Consider the following 20,295-nt stretch of genomic DNA (forward strand, 5'->3'; position numbering starts at 1 on the left):
GGCCCCCTCGTCTCCTGCGATTCTCCAGATGTATTTATTTTTAAAAAAGCCCAAAAAAATTATAACCATCTTAACACCTAAATGGCTACCATAAAAAACATACATAATAAAAATCACAAACAAAATACAAATACAGATATGCTGTTACAGTCATCTTCCATCATGTGTCTGTGAACAATTAAACATTAGCAAATGCCTGAACAGAAATCTGTGTCTTTAACAGTTTTGTAAATTGCCAAACATTTGAACATAAACATAACTGACCAAGTAAGGCGTTCCGCATCAAAGACCCTGTTATAGAGAATGCTGAAATCCTCCTCACAGCATAATGTGCCGTTTTTACTAAATCCAAAACTAGTGCATTGCAAAATTGGACCTTAAACCCCTACCAGAAGAAAAACCATTAATAACAGACTGAGAATACAGAGAGGTACAGAGACAGCCGACGAAAATGATAAAGGGGATAGGACGACTTCCCTATGAGAAAAGTCTAAAGTGGCTAGGGCTCTTCAGCTTGGAGAAAAGACAGCTGAGGGGAGATACGATAGAGGTCTGTAAAGTAATGAGTGGAGTGGAACGGGTAGACGAGAATCGTTTGTTTACTCTTTCCAAAAATACTAGGACTAGGGGGCACACAATGAAGCTACAAAGTAGTAAATTTAAAATGAATCGAAGAAAATATTTCTTCACTCAACATGTAGTTAAACTCTGTAATTTGTTGCCAGAGAATGTAGTAAAAGCAGTTAGCTCAGCAGGGTTTAAAAAAGGTTTGACTGGCTTCCTAAAGGAAATGGCCATAGATCGTTATTAAAATAGACTTGGGGAAAATTCACTGCTTATTGCTAGAATAAGCAGCATAAAATGTATTGTACTGTTTTGGCATCTTGTCAGGTAATTGTGATCTGATTGGCCACTGTTGGAAACAGGATGCTGGGCTTGATGGACCTTCGGTCTTTCTCAGTATGGCAATACTTGTAAGGCAGTAATACTATGTAAGGCAGTATTACAGGTAGAAATAATCTCTTACTCTAGTTTTCAGAAGAAAGCATGACATCGGGAGGCGTCTGGAGCATCAAGTGACTATTTTGTTCAGGGTATATAGCCTTCAACCCTCATCTCATATTAAAGCCCAATTGTTGGAGGCCCAGCAGACTTTGAATGAACTTCTTCATCAAAATGGCCAAAAATCTATTAATTGTTACAAATATCATCTATATAAATTTGCAAATAAAAGTAGCAGTTTTCTGTCTAAATTGGTCAGGCGTAGCACTGGACCCCATATAATTGCCATACTGAAAGATGCTTGAGGAGAGGTGGCACATACTAACCAGACTATAAATTATATTTTGAATACTTTTTCTGCTAAGCTGTATGCTTCTCTTGCTGACTCCGAGCTGGATGGTGAGACTATTTATCTAGTCTAGATATGCCTAGGATTTCTGAGGAGGACACCGAAATGCTTATGTGCACATCAAAGAAGAAGTAGAATGGGCAATACAGCAAAGCCTGTTGGGCAAGGCCTCGGGGCCTGATACCCTAAGAAGTGAGTTTTATAAATTCTTGAAGGGGAGATATGTCCTCTATTGACTTCATTTTTTAATAAAATCATATCGCCGTTTTTTTACCCAGCTACCTCAACATAGCGCAAATTCTAGTGTTATTAAAGCCAGGGAAGGCTCCGGATAGGCCAGAGTCATATTGTCCTATCTCTTTGCTGAACTATGAGGCCAAGCTGATGGCGAAAATCTTGGCAAATAAGCTTGCCAGAGTGCTTCCCACCTTGCTTGCAGAGCCTCAGGTTGGATTTATAAGTGGTCATCAGTCATAATACCATGGGTTAAATTCTGGCAGCCTTGGAGTTGGCGCAGTTTGGAGAAACACTCTCTCTCCTAATTAGTTTTAATACCAAAAATGCTTTTGACAGGGTGGAGATGGGGGTTCCTATATGCCACTTTGAGGGCCTACTGGGCCACTTTGAGGGCCTACTGGGGGGGGGGGGGTGTTCTTTTTTAAGGCGGTGGAAGCATAATATGTTGTGCACTGGGCACGAATCATGGTATTAGAATTTGGTTAATGAAGTTTGGTTGTATAGTGACAAAACAACAAAGTTTCAAATTAATTGTATTAATGGGATGGAAAGGGGGAATGGGGGATTACTGTAATATGAAATGGTGATTTGTGTTTCTTTGAAGTCTGCAGTTAACTAGTTACAAAGGAAATATTGTATTTGATTCAGTTGCATTGAAATCTAACAATTCCTTGTTTTTTTTCCTTTTGATTCACCAATAAAAAATAGTTTTAGGCTAACCAGCTTGTTTTTTGGTAGTTGAGGAATACTGGGCTGAAAATGTTCTTCTATGGTCCAGAATGACACCAGAATCCTTTTCTTAGGTGGTGACTCTTAACACAGAACCTAGCATTTGAACCTGTAGTTGGGATTATTTTCCCTATGTGTATCATTTTACATTTGTCTGCATTGGGCATCTAAATGACAGATGACATTTTATCTCTATTCTGACAAGAACTTTATGCAAATCTTCACAATCCTCTTCTGTTTAGAATTTAGAATTTTTTGTGTCATTTCCAAACCTGATTAACTCACTCACTGTTGCTTTCTCCAGGTCATTTATTAATCTATTCCATAGCATAGGTCTCAGTCCAGACCCTTTTCTATTTGGAAAGAAAGCTGAACATTTAGTCTTTCTTTCTGATTCCTGGCTTTTTAGCCAATTTCAGATCTATAATAAGGGCATTTCCTTCTATCCTATGACTTTTTAATTTTCTGAGAAGTCTCTCAGGAGGGACTTTTTATAAACCATCTTCTGAAAATCCAAAGATGTTATTTCAGTCAGCTCACCTTTTTCTCAACTGGCTGACCTTTATCTCCATGTTTTTTTTTATACATTCAATAAAATCTTTTAACTTAGGGGTCTTTTTACTAAGCTGTAATAAAAAGTGTCCTTAGCGTGCTCTTACGTGGGTCTTTCCTGCGTATTGAGGCCATTTTTACTGCTACTGGAAAATGGGCGATTTTCCTTTATTTTAATTAATGGCCATTCGCTAATTTTGCTGTTTAAAAAAATGAACATGCAAGAACTTACTGACACCTATTTTGTAGGCAGTAAGGGCTCATGCGCTAATCAGCACGCAGTAATGTAGATATGCTGATTATTACAGAAATGCCCACTGTCTGCCCCCAGACACAAGCCACCCAGAAAAAAAATAAATTTTAGCGCGTGGTTTGCGCATGCAGATCAAACAACACAGGATGCCTGAGTGCATCCTGTAATAAGCTCTTTTAAGCTATGGTATGCTGCTGGGTAAAAGGAACCCCTAGTAAGGGAAGACTTACCTTTATTAAATGGATCCTGGCTCATTCCCATAATGTTGTGCTTATATTTTTAGTAACTTGGTTTTCTGGAAAGGCTTCTATCATTTTAAGTGTCACTATCAAACCTGCTCACTGGTTTATAGTTTCCCAGATCACCCCCGCAGGATTTAGTGAAGAGAAATCTTGCCTCACCAATCTACTACGTTTGTTTGAAGGTATGAACAAACGTGTGGATAAAGGTGAGCTGGTTGATATTGTGTATCTGGTTTTTCAAAAGGCATTTGACAAAGTACCTCTTGAAAGACTCCAGAGGAAATTGGAGAGTCATGGGATAGGAGGTAGTGTTCTATTGTGGATTAAAAACTGTTTAAAGGATAGAAAACAGAGAGTAGGGTTAAATGGTAAATATTCTCAATGCAGAAGGAGAGATACTGGGGGTTCACCAGGGGTCTGTGCTGGGACACTGCTTTTTAACATATTTATAAATGATCTAGAGATGGGAGTAACTAGTGAGGTAATTAAATTCAAAGTTAAATCGCAAGAGAGTTGTGAAAAATTACAAAAGGACCTTAAGAGACAGGGAGACGGGGCATCTAAATGGCAGATGTTTAATGTGAGCAAGTGCAAAGTGATGCATGTGGGAAAGAGAAACCCAAACTATAGTTATGTGATTTAAGGTTCCACATTAGGAGTCACCGACTAGGAAAGGGATCTAGGCGTCATTGTTGATGATATGTTGAAATCCTCTGCTCAGTGTGCGGTGGCGGCTAAGAAAGCAAATAGAGTGCTAGATATTATTAGGAAAGAAATGGAAAACAAAAATTAATACGTTATAATTCCTTTGTATTGCTCCATAGTGTGACCGCACCTCGAATATTGTATTCGATTCGGGTTGCCACATCTTTAAAAAGCTTTAGTGGAATGCATAAAAAATAGTAGTTAAAATAAATATATGCATATTTTTGATATTTTATAGTGTGTTGATTATATTTGTTTATTGTAGCCCCTGACGCAGCCCTTGGTGGGCGAAACATGGCCTGTGTCTGGCAATTTGTTTATATACGGTATCTTCAATAAAATCTTTGTGGTGTTATATTGATCTGCTGGCTTTCTTTCCCATATTGGACTTTGCAGATCGCTTGCCTTGTTGTTTTTTGGGATTAACATTAAATATTACAGCAACAGTTTTCTTTAATGTCAGCAATTATGACAAATTTGATGGCATTGTTTTTCACAGTAACTGTAATGTATATGATGCTATGTTAATGATTATTATTGGAAATTAATATTTTTTCTGGTTCAATGTAAGAAGTGTTATTTTATCCGTGTAATAACTGATATGTTCAATATGTGAGACACTACTTATTCAGTTGCTTTTTGGAAAACGGATTGGAGCAGGAGCTTGCTTCATCCACTCTATACATTTACTTGGAATTGTATTATCTTTGGGATTGGTGCATTCCCCCCACCCCCCTTAGAAGATGAAGCAGTTCAGAGCAATGTTATTTTGTTTTGGGGTATTTTTGTTACAGCAAATGCCAGCCCTTATGGTTTTAATTGAAAGCATTATTTAAAAAAAATCTGCCTTTCAATATGGAAAGTTTTGGTGAGTGAGCTGTTTAAATATTTGCCACAAAGACCTAGGCTTCCTAACCACACCTCATCAGTCTAACCAACTAAAGCATCTATGAAGGGCAGAGGGTACATTGCAGCTACCTGGAGTACAGAAGCTTATGTCTACCCAATTATAAGCTTTATTACTGGGCTGTACAGCTGACTTATGTGGTTGGTTGGTGATCAGAAACCTCAACTTGTTTACAGTGAAAATTGCTTTCTCCAAAATGAATTGGTTGATTTACTGTAGGAAAGTGAGAGCGAAGCATGCATTACTTTTTTCTTATGTGTTTATCTGTTGGAGTTAGGGGAAAGAGAAAGCACTCTCTGTAATACAGCTTTTGAGAAACAGAAAATGGTTGGATATATGTACATTTGAAAGTTGTAATGTGTGACAACAGAAAGGGCATTGCTGCTTCATTGCAGTTAGATGAAGAACTAAGGAATGAATGATTTTTCTAGGCGCTTGTAATTGAGGCGTGCTTTGAGTGCAGTTAGGGAGAAAGGTAGCAAGGCCCCTCCGCTCTTAACCACTTTCAAGGAGTTTTGGTACAATCAGAAAGCTTAGAAACCAATATCCTAACCTCCCCCCTCCCCCCCCCAAAAAAAAAAACTGAGTATCTAAGGGGGTCATTTATCAAAGTGTAATAAGCAGTTAATATGTGAAATGCACTCCCTGATCACATCCTCCAATCCCCCAACACCCCTGATGTAAACTCCCAACCCTGGGATCCCATAATGCGATAAACCCCTTCCCCAAACCCAAGCCCTACCTACATGCATCAAAAGAAATCATCCCCCATCCCCTGGCACCCCCACCGTCTCTGGGACTTTCCAAGAGGTGCTCCCTGGTGGTGGTGTGGCCTGAGATGGGAACAGTTCCCCCTCCACATCCACCCATTCACCTTTGGGGATCAAAAATAGCTACCTTGACCCTTACCGGTAATTTTGCAATACTACTGTTGCAATATTACCGGTAAGGGTCAAGGTACTACTATTAGGAGGCATCCTTTCATATACTGGAGGGGGTTGTGAGTGGGATCATATGTGTATGTATGTGGGGGGAGAGGAGTGCTACTGTGGCAGATATGTTTTCAAACATTTCTTTATGCTTGGACCTGTAGGTAACATGATGTAGTGTGGTACATGCCAGCCCTGTGGTAAATGCAGGGTAGATGCTGAAAAACAAGAGGAGATGATGGTCAGTAATCCTAAAGTCGCTGGATTGGTGGCCAATAAGAAGCGGAAGGTAATGGTTGGTGGTGATTCTCTTCTGAGAGGTACTAAGATGCCTATCTGCCAACCAGACATGATGTCCAGGAAGGTGTAATGTCTGCCTGGTGCCAGGATTCAAGATGTAGCAGAAAGATTGCCTAGACTCATCAAGCCTACTGACCATATCTTATGCTGCTCGTCCATGTTGACCCAAATGATACTGTTAGGTATTTTACTGAACATATCAAACATGACTTCATGGCTCTGGGTCAGAAGGTATAAAGCATCTAGATGCTCAGGTTGTGGTCTCATCAGTCCTTCCTTTTGAAGGAAAAGGCCGAACAAGGGAAGCTCGCATCATGAAGCTAAATGTGTGGCTACGTGGATGGTGCTTCGGTTTCCTAGACCATGGGATGATTTTCCAAGAGTTACAGGACGGTGATGGTGTCCATCTTTCAAGGAAGAGACAAAGTATCTTCAGTAACAGACTGGCTAAAGTACTAAAGAGGGCTTTAAACTAAATTTGTTGGGGATGGGTGAGAAAAGCCCCAAAGTAATTAATAACCCTCAGAAAGGTAAGACATCAAATACCCGTATAGAAAAGGGAGAAGAAAGTAACATCTGGGGAGCCTTGTATACCGATGCCTATAGTATGGGAAACAAATTTCTTGCTCTAGAGGCTGCAGTGATAGAAGCAGACTTGGATTTAGTTGCGGTCATGGAGATGTGGTTCACAGAGAGCCATGACTGGGATATAGTTATACCTGTCTATAATCTATTCAGGAAGGACAGGATAGGAAAAAAGGGCGGAGGAGTGACATTATATATTAAAGTGACAGAACTGCAGGACGAATGGAGTAAGGACACTTTGGGTTAAACTGGTAAAAGGGAAAGGAAAAATGTATTTACATCGGTGTAATATGCAGGTCACCTTCACAGTCAGAAGAACTGGACATAGGCTTAATTGAAGACATCCACAAAATAGCTAGAAAATGGGAAGTACTACTGATAGGTGATTTTAACATGTCGGACGTTGATTGGGGTGTCCCTGCTGTGTGGTTGTCTAGAAGCAAAGAGACCTTGGATTCTCTACAGGAAGAATTGTTTCAGCAGTGGGTAACGGAACTGACGTGAGATGGAGCTATCCTAGACCTGGTGCTCACAAACAGGGAGAATGTTTCTGATGTTACGGTAGGAGAACATTTGGCATCTAGCGATCATAAAATGGTGTGGTTCAATATTAAGACAAAGGAGGAGAGGGCTTATTCAAGACTGAAAGTCCTAGATTTCAAAAGAACTAACTTTGCCGAGATGGGAGAATTTCTCAGGAAAGAGTTAGTTGGATGGGAACAGCTGAAGAAAGTAGAACAGCAGTGGGCAAAACTGAAAGGAGCTATTTTAAAGGCAACAAACCTGTATGTTAAAAAAATTACATAAAGTAAGAGGAAAATAAGGCCACTCTGGTTCTCGAAAGCAGTAGCTGAAAAGGTAAGGGAAAGAAGGTTCGCCTTCATATGTTAGAATAACACTTAGCAAGAGGAGGACATGCAAAAATACTTGAAAAAGCTAAGAAAAGCTGGAAAAGCTGTCAGGAATGTGAAGAGGCAAATGGAAGAAAAGATAGCTGATATAGTAAAATTGGGAGACAAGACATTTTTCAGATATACAAATTACAGGAGGAAAGCTGAGGGGGAGGAATATGTTGAAGCTGATAAGGATAAAGCTGAAGTTTTCAACAATTATTCCTGTTCTGTGTTTATGGATGAAAGGCCAGGAGTAGGACTGCAGAAAACAAATGCTAATAGGGACGGATGTATGGTAGACCGGGACCGATTCTTAGAAGACTGTGTTCTTGAGCTAGCTAACCTAAAAGTAGACAAAGCGATGGGGCCTGATGGAGTGCATCTGAGGGTGCTCAAGGAACTCTGGCAGCTCCACTCTCTGAGATTTTCAGTGTTTCCTTAGAGTCTGGTGTGGTCCTGGAGGACTGGAGAGGGGCAGATGTGGTCCCTCTGCATACGAGCAGAAGTAAGGAGGAGGCTGGAAATTACAGACCTGTCAGTCTGACCTCAGTGGTGAGCAAACTAATGGAAATGCATCTAAAGCGGAGCATTATGAGGTTTCTCAAATTTAATGGACTGCAGGAACCGAGGCAGCATGGGCTCACTGGAGGCAGGTCATGTCAGACAAACCTGATTGATTTCTTTGACTGGGTGACCAAACACTTGGACATGGGAGGTATGCTAGATGTGGTTTACTTGGATTTTAGCAAAGCCTTTGACATGATTCCGCACAGGCGACTGATAAATAAACTGAGTGCCCTCGGTATGGGATCTTAAGTGACTGACTGGGTTAACAATTGGTTAAATGGAAGGAGACAGAGGGTAGTGGTAAATAGAGCTTGCGCTGAGGAAAAGGATGCTATCAGTGTGTATCATAGGTCCTGGGGCTGGCTCTTTTTAACATCTGTGTATGTGATATTGCGTAAGGGCTGTCTGGTAAGGTTTGTCTCTTTGCAGATGATACCAAACTCTGTAATAGGGTGGACATTCCGGAAAGTGTCGATGACATGAAGATCTGGCGAAGCTTGAAGAATGGTCCGATGATTGGCAACTAAAATTTAATGCTAAGAAATGCAAGGTCATGCACTTGGGTTACAACAGCCCAGGGGAGCAGTACAATATAGAGGGTGAACTGCTTCTGTGTACGAAAGAAGAGTGGGATTTGGGGGTGATTGTGTCTGATGAGCTTAAGGTCTCCAAACAGGTAGAAAAAGCAACAGTCAAAGCCAGAAGGATGCTTGGCTGCATAGGAAGAGGTATGACCAGCAGGAAAAAAGAGGTGATAGTGCCCTTGTGTAAGTCTCTGGTGAGGCCCCACTTAAAGTACTGTGTGCAGTTCTGGAGACCGCACCTACAGAAGGATATAAACAGGATGGAGTCGGTCCAGAGGGCAGCTACAAAATTGGTAAGCGGTCTCAGTCATAAAACATATAGGGACAGGCGTAGGAACCTCAACATGTATACTCTGGAAGAGAGGTGGAAGAGAAGGGGATATGATAGAGACATTTAAAAACCTCAGTGGCATTAATGTACAGGAGGTGAGCCTTTTTCAAATGAAGGAAAACTCAGATATGAGGGGGCATGAGATGATGCTAAGAGGAAATAGGCTTAGGAGGAATCTAAGAAAATACTCTTTCACGGAAAGGGTGGTGGATGCATGGAATGGCCTCCTGGTGGGGGCTGTGGAAACGAGGACTGTGTCAGAACTTAAGAAAGTGTGGGACAGGCATGGGGGATGCTTTAGGAAAGGAAGAGTTAGTGGTTTCTGAGAATGGGCAGACTGGGTGGGCCACTTGGCCTTTATCTGCCGTCATATTTCTATGTTTCTGTTATACTCCCCCTGTATTTAGTGTACAGGTTTTGCAGTTAGCGTACGCTAGTGTTTGCAACTGACACACAGTACATGCAAAATATTATTGCATTTTAATAAAAGCCCCTTCAGTTTAGGCACTTCAGTTAGGTGGTTACGTTTGTCCCCTGTTTTCAACCAGCTTAATAGTGTAAGCTTTTAACTGAGAATTCATCTAAATTCTTTAAATTTAGCACTGCCATTCGTTTGCCTGAATTTAGGACCCTGTGTTAGATGCCTGGTGCTGAAAATGGATGCTAAGCTCCAAACGTTTTCTCCCTCCCTAAATCTGCCCTGTTTCCACTATTCACATTTTAGGCTCCTAAATATAGGAGCCCAGTGAAACTGCTGTAAGAAGCATAAATATGGAGTTACTTTAGGAGTCTGAACCATTTGAATACCAGTGCCAAAGTTTATAAAGGCATTATATAGTAAATTGCTGCACTCTGATGATTGTGACCTTTTAGAAAGTGTTTGAAGGCATATTACTGTCATCCAGGGGCGGATCACAAGTTTGTGGGCCAAATACATAGTTTTTGTATCCATCACACAAGGAACATAATATACATGCAACTGTGCAAGTGTTTTACATTTATACAAGTACATGTATAACATCAAGTTATGTTTTAAAGTTAAACAAATATGTGTATGTCATCAAGGATTTAGCTCACTGGCTGTTCTACATGTAATTAATAATTGCTGTCTGTCTAACAGACATAGACATAGGGCCTACAGTATGGTATCTTCACAGAGGCTTTTTTCTTGTTTTTCTCTGTGAAAACTCATCCGTGTTTAGCAACTTCACTTTCAATTGACGTGAATAAAGTGAATGTAGTCGTTCCTGTTTCATTCTTGTACATAGCTCATTTTTTTATCCATCCCATACGTGAGGATGACCACTCTCCCTGACAATTTGTCACAGATAAGATTTAAATCATTTACAGAGCTATATAGACATTAAGTAAAGTACATTGCAACCCATATTGCAGCAAAATATCTATCAGTTTCTGTGGCAGCATTCTGCCATCTGACTTCTGTCCATGACACCTGGCAATGAATGCTCTCAGCTGAATCAGCTCATTGCCCAGGCTGCTATTCCGATCAGTTAGATACGTGTCGGAGAGGCGCTTGGCCTTGTGCATGATTGAAGGAGCAATCTGTGCCTCTGTAGCGAAAAGTACGAACAGTGTACCCAGATGCTTGTAAACATCAAGACGGCGCCTGAGACTGTTAACTAAGTTGTCAATAGCCACGTTAAATGCCTCTATCTGAAATGTTTTCCTGCCTTTGAGAGTAAAATCTGAATCTTCATCATCGGTTTCATCAGCAAAATGCTTGCGTTCCATCTCCCCTGAATGTCCATTTTGTAGACACATCTAGAACTTAGCATTCATAGCTGTTGAACAAGTTTATTTGCTCATCCAGGAAACTCAGCAGCGACTTGAGGACTCCAACACCCGTGGCAAGATCAAATCGCTTTTCTGCAGTATAGCACACATGGCATTCAGTCGAACTAGAAAGGTGGTCTAGACATTTGCCATGAAAGCCATTTTATAGGGTGGCTAGCTGTCCAGAGTTCATCAGCTTCTCCCTGCATGTTGTGCTTTTCAGGTACATCTTCTGAAATAGCCTGCAACTCCGACTTTATATTGCTATAATTATTTCAAAGGGGCGAGCACCTAAATTTGTACTCAGAATGTCACTAAACTCCTGAATTTAGGAGCATAAAAAGTGGGTGGTAACAGGAGTGGATTTAGAGCGGGGGGGGGGGGGGGTGGAGTTGGGAGCTTAGTACTGATTTTCAGCAGTAGGCTCATAAATCTAGGCAAATTAATGCAGAGATGCCAGGTTTCACTCATTAGGAGTTTGTCACACTCATTTGAAAGCTTTCTCACTCTCACACCCCATGAGCCCTATTTCTCACTCATTAGAGCTTCAGTATCAGTGCACTGATCTTGATCACTGCTTTCATGAGAGATAAGCCTTAGAGAAGTAAACCTAGGGTTACCATATTTGCCCAAAGAAAAAAGAGGACACAACGCCCTATCCTTGCCACACCCCACCCTGCCTGCCCCCTGTCACACCCACCCCCCCTGTCACTTTGACCCTCCCCAAAGAAAGCCAGCTTCCCTGTCTCTCCCCCCATGTATTTCCCCTCACCAGTTTTTCTAGCCTTCACTCACATGACTCCATTCACCACCCCTCCCTTCCCTTCCTATACCTTATTGTAGTGCTCTGGTGGTCTAGTGGCCTCTTTGGGGCAGGAATGAGCTCCTCCTTTCCTGTCCGGTGCAGCTGTAGACCTGTCTTGCTCTCTGCGCCACTTCAAAATGGCTGTCGAGAGTTCAAGCAGTGACCTTGCAAGACTTTTGTGAAAGTCTCACAAGGCTGCCACTTGAACTCTTGGCAGCTATTTTGAAGCAGTGCTGGGAGCAAGACAAGTCTGCAGTTGCGCTGGGCAGGAAAGAGGGGGCTCTTTCCTGCCCCAAAGAGACCACTAGACCACCAGGGCACTACAATAAGGGAAAAGAGGGGAGGGGAGGATAGGACACCCTGAGGCCTGTCTGCCCGCCAGCCTGCCCATTCACCTGTAAATCTGGAGAAACAGGCAGGCTGGCAAAACCTGCCTGGATGCCCGGTAGTGTCCTCAAAAAGAGGACATGTCCGGGTAAAACCAGACGTATAGTAACTCTAAGAAAACCAAGTGGTCCAACAGTAAGAAGAAATCTGAGCACACCTTCCTGACTACTGTTTCCCTCTGCCCTGTCCCTTTTCCCTTTACTGCAAGTACGTGTGCTCTGAAACCGATGTACATACTTTTAACTATTGGGTGGAAGATAGTTTTCAGCTTAAAAAATTTACCCAAATTGTTCCCCCCTTTGTATCCTTTCAGAGGCTCCAAAGAAAAGCCAATATCATTTAATGCTGCCTTGATTCATTTGCAAAGCAATATTATACTTAAATCATGTTAGATTTATACTCTGGATATAAAATCTGAAAAATCTCACTCTTCGGCCTTCAATCTCACTCCTTGGCGTTGTAAATGTCACTCTTTGGGATGGTTCACCCTTGGCATCTCTGTGAATGGCAGGCCTAAATGTATGAGGAGAGCTTTTAAGCTCTTAAATTAAAATGAATTTTCAGATGACTCAGGTTAGTGGAGGGAGGTCAGGAGAGGGGATCAAGGCCTGTCGGTGGGGTTGAGAGAAAGGGGAGAACAATGGAAGGTACAGGCTGGTATATGGAAGCTGTGACAGCACCCACAGAGCTACTTTTTGTGTGGTCCTATCTGTCCACTTAGGGATGCAGGCACCGGCCCTGAATATTGTCTGCACCTTCTCAACTGCCAGCTGGTCTCTACCTCTGTAACATCCTTTCCTGCCTGGTTTCAAGATGGCCAGTTAAGTGTCGTTGGTATCTGTCTCTTGTGCACTTAAGTCACTTTGAATATTGACCCCCAAATTTTTTAACATGCACTAATTGACTTCAAAGAGTATGTTGATTTACCCATTAGAAGTCATATCAGTTCAGCAAGCACTACAAATTCCCTGTGAAAGAACTGCAAAGAGCACCCAGAAATCAGGAAAAAATTGTGAAAATAATGAAAATTGACTGAATTTTTCTTGCTGGCAGACATTCCTAGTATTCATGTTCTACACATACCACAGTGTATTTCAACACTAGATATCCTAAGAGAAACTGCTGTCTTTTCATTTTCCACTTTTTGTTTTTATGTTGTGTAAGTTTCATGTCCTTTAACTTTTCCTCTCTTTTTGCTTCTGTTTTACTTTCTTACATGTGTCCTTTTTAATATTTGCTTAGCATTCCTTTGCCCACTGCCCCCCATCCTGTTGCCTTAACCCCACTATCCTCTTTCGCTTTCTGGATGGTGTGCAGTAGAGTACTGATGTCAATAAGCTTGTGGCCCCAGTGACTTCTGAAGTTTGAGAGTGTGAACCTTAAACTGCCTTTTTTCACAATGACAATAGAGTCTTCTCTTTGAGGGGAAAAGTAAGTGGCCAATCTTCTTCTACAGCATATTATATGTGAGGCCAAGTGTACAGTATTTGTGGTTTGACATTTCTATGCTAATGTCTTAATCCATTCCTTGCAGGAGCTGAAGGAGAGGGCGGAGGCTGAAGGATTTATCCTGTTTGTTCAGGCACAATTCTTAATGATGACAGGAACGGGCAAATTTGTGCCTGTGCTTTACTAGTTTGCTCTGTGATTTTCAGATGGCAGGTCAATGAATAATCTTACTTTGTCCTTTGTTTTTTCTAGCAAAAAAGGTGCCCCTACTCAAATGCCTGGCCACCCTTCAAGGGTGGGGTAATCACCGAGGAACCCACCCCATAATAGCTAGGCCCCCTGCAACCAGTCATAGAATCTATGACCAGGCAGAATTGGTGTGTAGAGTCTGAGCTCTTTCATTAAAATTTGGAGACCATGGGTCAGTTTTAGCAGACAATGGAAAATGTGCTGGTACTCAGTACCCCCAAGTACCCCCTCAAAAAAAGCCCTGGTTCTTCACATTTAATACATAAACTTAAGCATTAACTTCTGCAGCTCACAATGACTTCCAGCAGCAATATTTTGGATGTCGAAATATATACTATGCATGTTTTCTGTTATATGTGTTGACTTTTTTTTGTTTGTTTTAGGTTTGAACATGAGGGCTTGTAACAGATTCAGAACTATTGTGTGTGTGTGTGTGTGTGTGTGTGTGTGTGTGTGTGTGTGTGTGCATTTCTATAGCGCTACTAGACGTACGCAGCGCTGTACACTTGAATATGAAGAGACAGTCCCTGCTTGACAGAGCCAGTGATGTACCTATTGTAGTTGCCACCCAGGGTGGAGCACCCCCTCCTCCGAGCAAGGGGGTGAGCTGAGCAGTTGCGTAGCTGCTTGTTGCACCCCCTTGCTGCCTGCACCCCCTTGCTGCCTGCACCCGTGCCGGACCGTCCCCACTGCCCCGCCTTTGGTACACTACAGCTACCAGATGCTTTCTAATCATTGGTCATAGCGATTCAAAATATTAATTAGTCAATATTCAAAGTGATTTTAAGTGGCCAGGAGAGGCTTAACCGATTGGTGCCGCTGAATATCACCACAGACAGCTGAAGTGAAAGCCAACTATTTTGTGGGTAGTCTGAGAGCAGAGTCGGCACTTATGTGGTTGTGCCAATATTCAGTACTTAAACACCCAAGTTAAGTGGCCAAATTGGGCCACATAAAATACAGTCCTATCTTTATGCGGTATCACTTAGGTGGTTAAATGCTGAATATGGTACTTAACCATAAAAGAGATAGCTGGCCACATAAACCCAAATATTCAGTTAACGGGCATGGCCCGGCATTGAACATCTAGGAATAATACCAGCGGTGACTAAAATATGCTCATTGCTGCCGGCTAAATATCTATCCTTAAATGATTAAGTGGTAAGTAAAGTGTTGCCGTTTCATTTTGAGTCTATCCATTTAATCATTTAGGGGTCCTTTTACAAAGGTTTGCTAGCGCTTTTAGCGTGCAGTAAATGTTAGAGAGGTCCATATATTTCTATTGGCATCTCTAGCGTTTAGTGTGCGCTAAAAACTCTAGCTCGCCTTTGTAAAAGATCCCCTTCATATGTATTTGCTGCAGGGACTGGTGGGAGTGTCAGGCCTAGGGCTGACTTCAGCATTCCTTGCATATGGCCTCAGAGGCAGGATCCCAGCTAAAGAAGCCCCAGCTGGCCCAAGGACGCGGATTGAATAGACCACACAGAAAATGTTTAGACAGGGGTGGCGGCACACTTTTAGGGTTGGAGGGGCCAAAAACAAACCAATCGCTGATGCTATATTGGACAAAATATCTGTCAAACCATAGCCCTAGTATTCCATCCTGTTCAGCTGCTTTTGGGTTCAGAAGATTGATAGGAGGGTTTGAGGAATATAACTCTGTGTGTTCTTCAAATGTGGGGGCTGTATTGAATTTTACCTGACCCAGGAGCACCCAACAGTGTGCCCCTTTAAGGTAAGAAGAGGGAACTATATAAAAATGAGTGGGTGTTTTGCATTCTGATGATATAGAGGATTTTATTGGAATTCTTTTGTTTCTCTGTAATTTTTTTTGAATAAAGGGCAATGAGAAATTGATTATGCTCCTCTATTTCCTATTTTCCGTGTTTTGCAGGCCCATTCTCCCATTTCCTCTATACTTTCTTTAGTCAGATGGTGCAGTGACTTCCAGTTATTATCTCTTCATTATTAGGACTTCAAGTTAGTTTCACCTACCATTTTCTATTTTGACCTTCAGGAGATGAATAGCAGCCAAATACCTGGTTTTCCTAGGTAGTTACTGTCATAAGAGGGGATATTTGGATTTGTATTTTCAAGCTCTCAAACTTATTCACAAAGGCCTCAGTAAAAATATTCTGACAAAGCAGGAGATGGCACATTTCATATACTTTCCATTGTCTGGCCATCTTCATCAAAGTCTCCACCCTGAATACTTTTAATCCAGCTGAGAGCAGGAATAAATTCATCCACCCATCTTTTTGCTTGCATCAGTCCCATGATTTTTCTTGGGAACAACTTCTCCAAATAGGTTAGTTATACACAAATCATGACAATAATGAACCTCACTGCTAAGCCAAGGCACGTAAAAAATGAACTCAGACTCTCAAATTTACTGCTAACGCTAGTCATAGTACTTGCATCATGCCAAAGAGAGCTTCCTTCTGAAGTACATAAGATACTTACGTGTATAGGCAACCTATTCAGGTGTGTTTGAAGTTTCTTTTTAATCAAACCTATGGCATCCAAAAGGTTGAACACAATAAAACAAACAGCGGACATGACCAAATAAAGGTGTGCTATCCTAGGCTAGGTGAGGTGACAAAGCTTCACAACCAGCTAAACCAAGTAAAACCTTTATCAGTAGACTCTCAGTTCTTAATCCAACTCTTTTTTAATGTAGCAATCATAGCAAACAAAGAAAATCTGCTTACAGTTCAGTTGCTTGGACAGAATTGTTGCCTTCTGCAAAAACAGAGTCCATATCTAGCCACCTCAGAGGCAAGGAGATGGCCAGAACCTCATCCCAGCTGTACAGGTCTTGAGGCTATAGGGATAGCGATCTCCCTGGATGTCAACTAGGTCAAAGAATTCCCTTGCTAGGGACTGATTACTACATGTTTACTGCCATGATGGTTGATCTTTCATTCCATATGCTCCCCTCTTATTGTTATTGGAGTCAATATGCTAGTATATTTTGTCAGCATCTATTGCAGTGAACAGCTTATAGCAGTGGTTCCCAAACCTAGTCCTGGAGGCACCCCAGCCAGCCAGGTTTTCAGGTTACCCACAATGAATGTTAATGAGAGAGATTTGCATGTAGTGGACGTAGTGCATGCAGTTCTCTCTTATGAATATTCATTGTGGGTATCCTGAAAACCTGACTGGCTGGGGTACCTCCAGGACCAGGTTTGGGAATCACTGGCTTATAGGTTGTAGTAAACAAGTTACTGGTCTGTAATTTTTGGGAAGATTATTTGTGTCTCTTGTTATCCAATCTGGTGTCAAATCTGGTTGATCAATTGATTTTTGCAATTTGATATGTCTTGTTGAAGGGATATTAACTGTTTGAGCCAACAGTTGGTCACTCTTCTGGTCTGGGGTACTTTTTAACCTGTTTTCCAACTCTTCTGTTACTTCAGGCCATTTCTTGTGGGATTAAGAATGATGTTATTTTCTTTTCCTCCCACTCATGGGATCCAGCTTATGCAAATTATTTACATTTACACTAACCAATTTGATTGGAATGGAATTGGAAAAAGGGATAAAGTTGTATTTCAAATTGCCGTTATAAAGATGGTACTGTAGCACTTCATGGCAGTTCCAGTTGTTCTATGAAGAGTTTGTGCTCAACCGTCACTCAGGCTATCAAACTGAAAAATATAAGTGAGGGAGTGTGTAGTATAGCTGCAGGTGGTCCCTAGGAACACTCTCTCACTGAAGGTGCAGGTTAGCCACCATATAGCAGGTGGTGCTAAGAGGATATAGTTTAGAGGCCAGGAAGCAGGTGGGGCTAAACAGCCAAAGCAGGTCCTGAGTCAGAAGGGCGGGGCTCAGAGGGAAAGAGGGTTAAATGCCTTGAGAGCGTGTGGAACCAGTGAGGCCCTGAAGCAAGGGGTCTCCAGGAGAGACAGCCCAAGTTCAGAGATCTCCTGAAGGGAAGCTCCAAGTGAAGGAATTCTCCCTAAAGCATTAGCTTGGCTGCAGTACCTGGGGGTGGGGGTCCCAGGGAAGCAAGGAGTGTCCCTAGCTCTGAGATTTGCATGAGAAGAAACAGAAGACTACAGAGGTAAAGGAGTGCCTTCATTTTCTGTGAATGTTATTGGGGTTGCTGACCAAGGTGGGAAAGAGTCAGTGACAGGGGAACAGACTGTATTGCTTTAATCGTTTCTACCAATAAAGTTTCCTTTGATTTTGCACTGCAAACTACCCTTGTCTGTGAAATCCTGTAGCCAACCGCCAGTGAAACTTACACCCAGCTCCAGAGTAAAGCAGGGAGGTCCAGAGCGGGAAGAAGAAACCCTCCAGACTGTTTCTTCACTGCTTATGTGTAAGGAGGGTTTGTTGCTGAGAGATTGACTTTGCATGCTGCGTAGGACAGATTCTCTATTTGTTTGTGTTTTGCATTACTCATTTGAATAAAAGGTGTTTTCGTCTGTTCCTAAAGCTGTCCCTGTTATTTCACAGGCCTCCCAGAAGCCCAGGGCTTTTATACTCACCCATGCTATCACATGTTTAAGAAATTAGATTATTTTAACAAGTACACACCTCACATGCTGTGTAATACTGCAAGATTGTGAATATTAATATTTGTCATTAAGATTATTGAAACCTATGGAACTTTGGAAGGCTAAGTGCTTTGAAAATATGCCTCTTGTTCACATTCAGTGTACTTGAATGTAACTCACCTTGAGCTACTACTGAAAAAGGTGTGAGCAAAGTCTAAATAAATAAAAATAAATTATGTTAGCGAAAAATAAATACGTTTTTGCTCAGAACAACACACATTCCCAGTGGACAGGGCATAACTGGCCATTGCCTCCTCACTTTCTGCCACAGCTGTTGTCATAAACCAACTTACAGCCTTCCTTTACTGCTGTTGCTGCTGTTGAACCTTCAGCCTACCCCTCCCGCAGTCTCGAGCCCCCAGAACGTTTGGATCTACTGAGTATATTCTGATGGCCTGGACTGGTCACTGTTGTTGCCTGTCCAGCATGGTGTGCTTTAGCTTGATAACTGGGCTGAATTATTCCTGTTATCTGCTTTACCTACATTTTGGTCCCTGGCAGTGGCCGTAGCTGCCTTTCTGTCATTGACTGGCCTCCCTTTTCCTACAGGAAGTTTCCCTGATGGTGCCAAAATGGAGTGCACAAGTGCAAAAATTCTTCAAAGTAATGCCTGACAGCTTTTGCAACAGATAATTCAGAATCTTAGATGGTGACTTACATGGAAAACAGACAAGAACTCCCCCAGAAAAGCACTCTTGCTGCTTGGCACTAGCAAATTTAAACATTCAGAAAAGTAAAACTGGCATTGTCCAAGAACATCAGCCACAGGGTTTTTTAAAAAATCTCTTTGATTCTTCCTTTCTACAGGTTTCTAGTTCAAGCACTTGATTCCATTCTTTCTGAACAGGGCATTAACTATCATTATATCTTGGGTCTGTGAGGAAAATGTTTCTAAGTTATGTGCTCTTACCCTCATATGTTGTTTGTAATGGTTGTTTGTGTTCTGTGTTTTTCTCACTTAGAAAAGGACTATACCAGTCTCTGTGAGAAGCAGCCCATTGGGAGACTTCTCTTCAGGCAGTTCTGTGACTCCAGGCCAGAGCTGAAAAGGTGCATTGAATTCTTGGATGCAGTGGTAAGCTCCATTTCTGTTTGGCTAGAAAACCGTAATCTGGAAAGGGTGGGGGAGTTGAGGGACTTAAACTCGATTTGTAAAGGATATGCACAACAGATGTGAGATGAGGAATGATCTGAGAGCATTGGATTAGTAGCCAGACTTCTATTCTTATGAAATGGTTTCATTGTTTTTATATATAATCATATTGGTGTCTACTGAAAATCATGTATTTTTATTTTTAAAGCGAGATGTACAATCTTGGCAAAAACCAAGTTCATATTTTACCTCTGGCACAAAATTCCAGACTCCACTGTTCTAACCAAGGCAGTTTTTACATGTTGAAATTCAGCGTTTACTAGGCGATGAGAGTATCAGGTTCCCCTGAGCTGTAGGCTGTCTTAGGACTATGTTTTCACATACCTTCTTTCTTCTACAGTAAGGCTTCAGATTGAGTTTCTCTGTCTTTGGCTCTGTTGGTGAGTCTCTTGCCTTCCGCACTGACCCTTTCTGGGTTCAAGTCCTTCACTAACAGGCCAGAGGAAGGCACGTTCTCAAAAACAGTTTGCCTGTGGGCTTCCTACTATTTTTGAAGGGGAAAGTATGTATATATATTCCTCAGGAAAAATGCCTGGGATGGGGAGAGAGAATACTTAGACATTTGCTAGTGTACCTTGGAAAACCTAGGTGTATTTACTCTGGTTATCTGGTTGTTTGAATATTGCCAACTTAGAGAGTTTTGCTGGTCCAAGTGTCGTGAAAAACATTTTGTGCGCAAGTTTTCAGCCTCAACTCAACTCAACTTTTCAGCCTATGACAAAGAAAAC

General features: G+C 41.7%; 1 protein-coding gene and 1 pseudogene across 2 annotated transcripts in view; both read left to right on the forward strand.

Annotated features, from left to right (window-relative positions):
- The window catches only part of GRK4 (G protein-coupled receptor kinase 4), a 324,643-nt gene that overhangs the window by 152,864 nt on the left and 151,484 nt on the right, over positions 1-20,295 (forward strand). For both annotated transcript variants that reach the window (XM_030191137.1, XM_030191135.1), the window contains exon 3: positions 19,377-19,489. In XM_030191137.1, coding sequence (XP_030046997.1) covers positions 19,377-19,489 — 113 coding nt within the window. The remainder of the gene's footprint in view (positions 1-19,376; positions 19,490-20,295) is intronic.
- On the forward strand, positions 4,619-4,796 carry LOC115463889 (annotated as a pseudogene).

This window comes from Microcaecilia unicolor, chromosome 2 (genome assembly GCF_901765095.1).
Source record: "Microcaecilia unicolor chromosome 2, aMicUni1.1, whole genome shotgun sequence".
NCBI classification, from domain to species: Eukaryota; Metazoa; Chordata; class Amphibia; order Gymnophiona; family Siphonopidae; genus Microcaecilia; species Microcaecilia unicolor.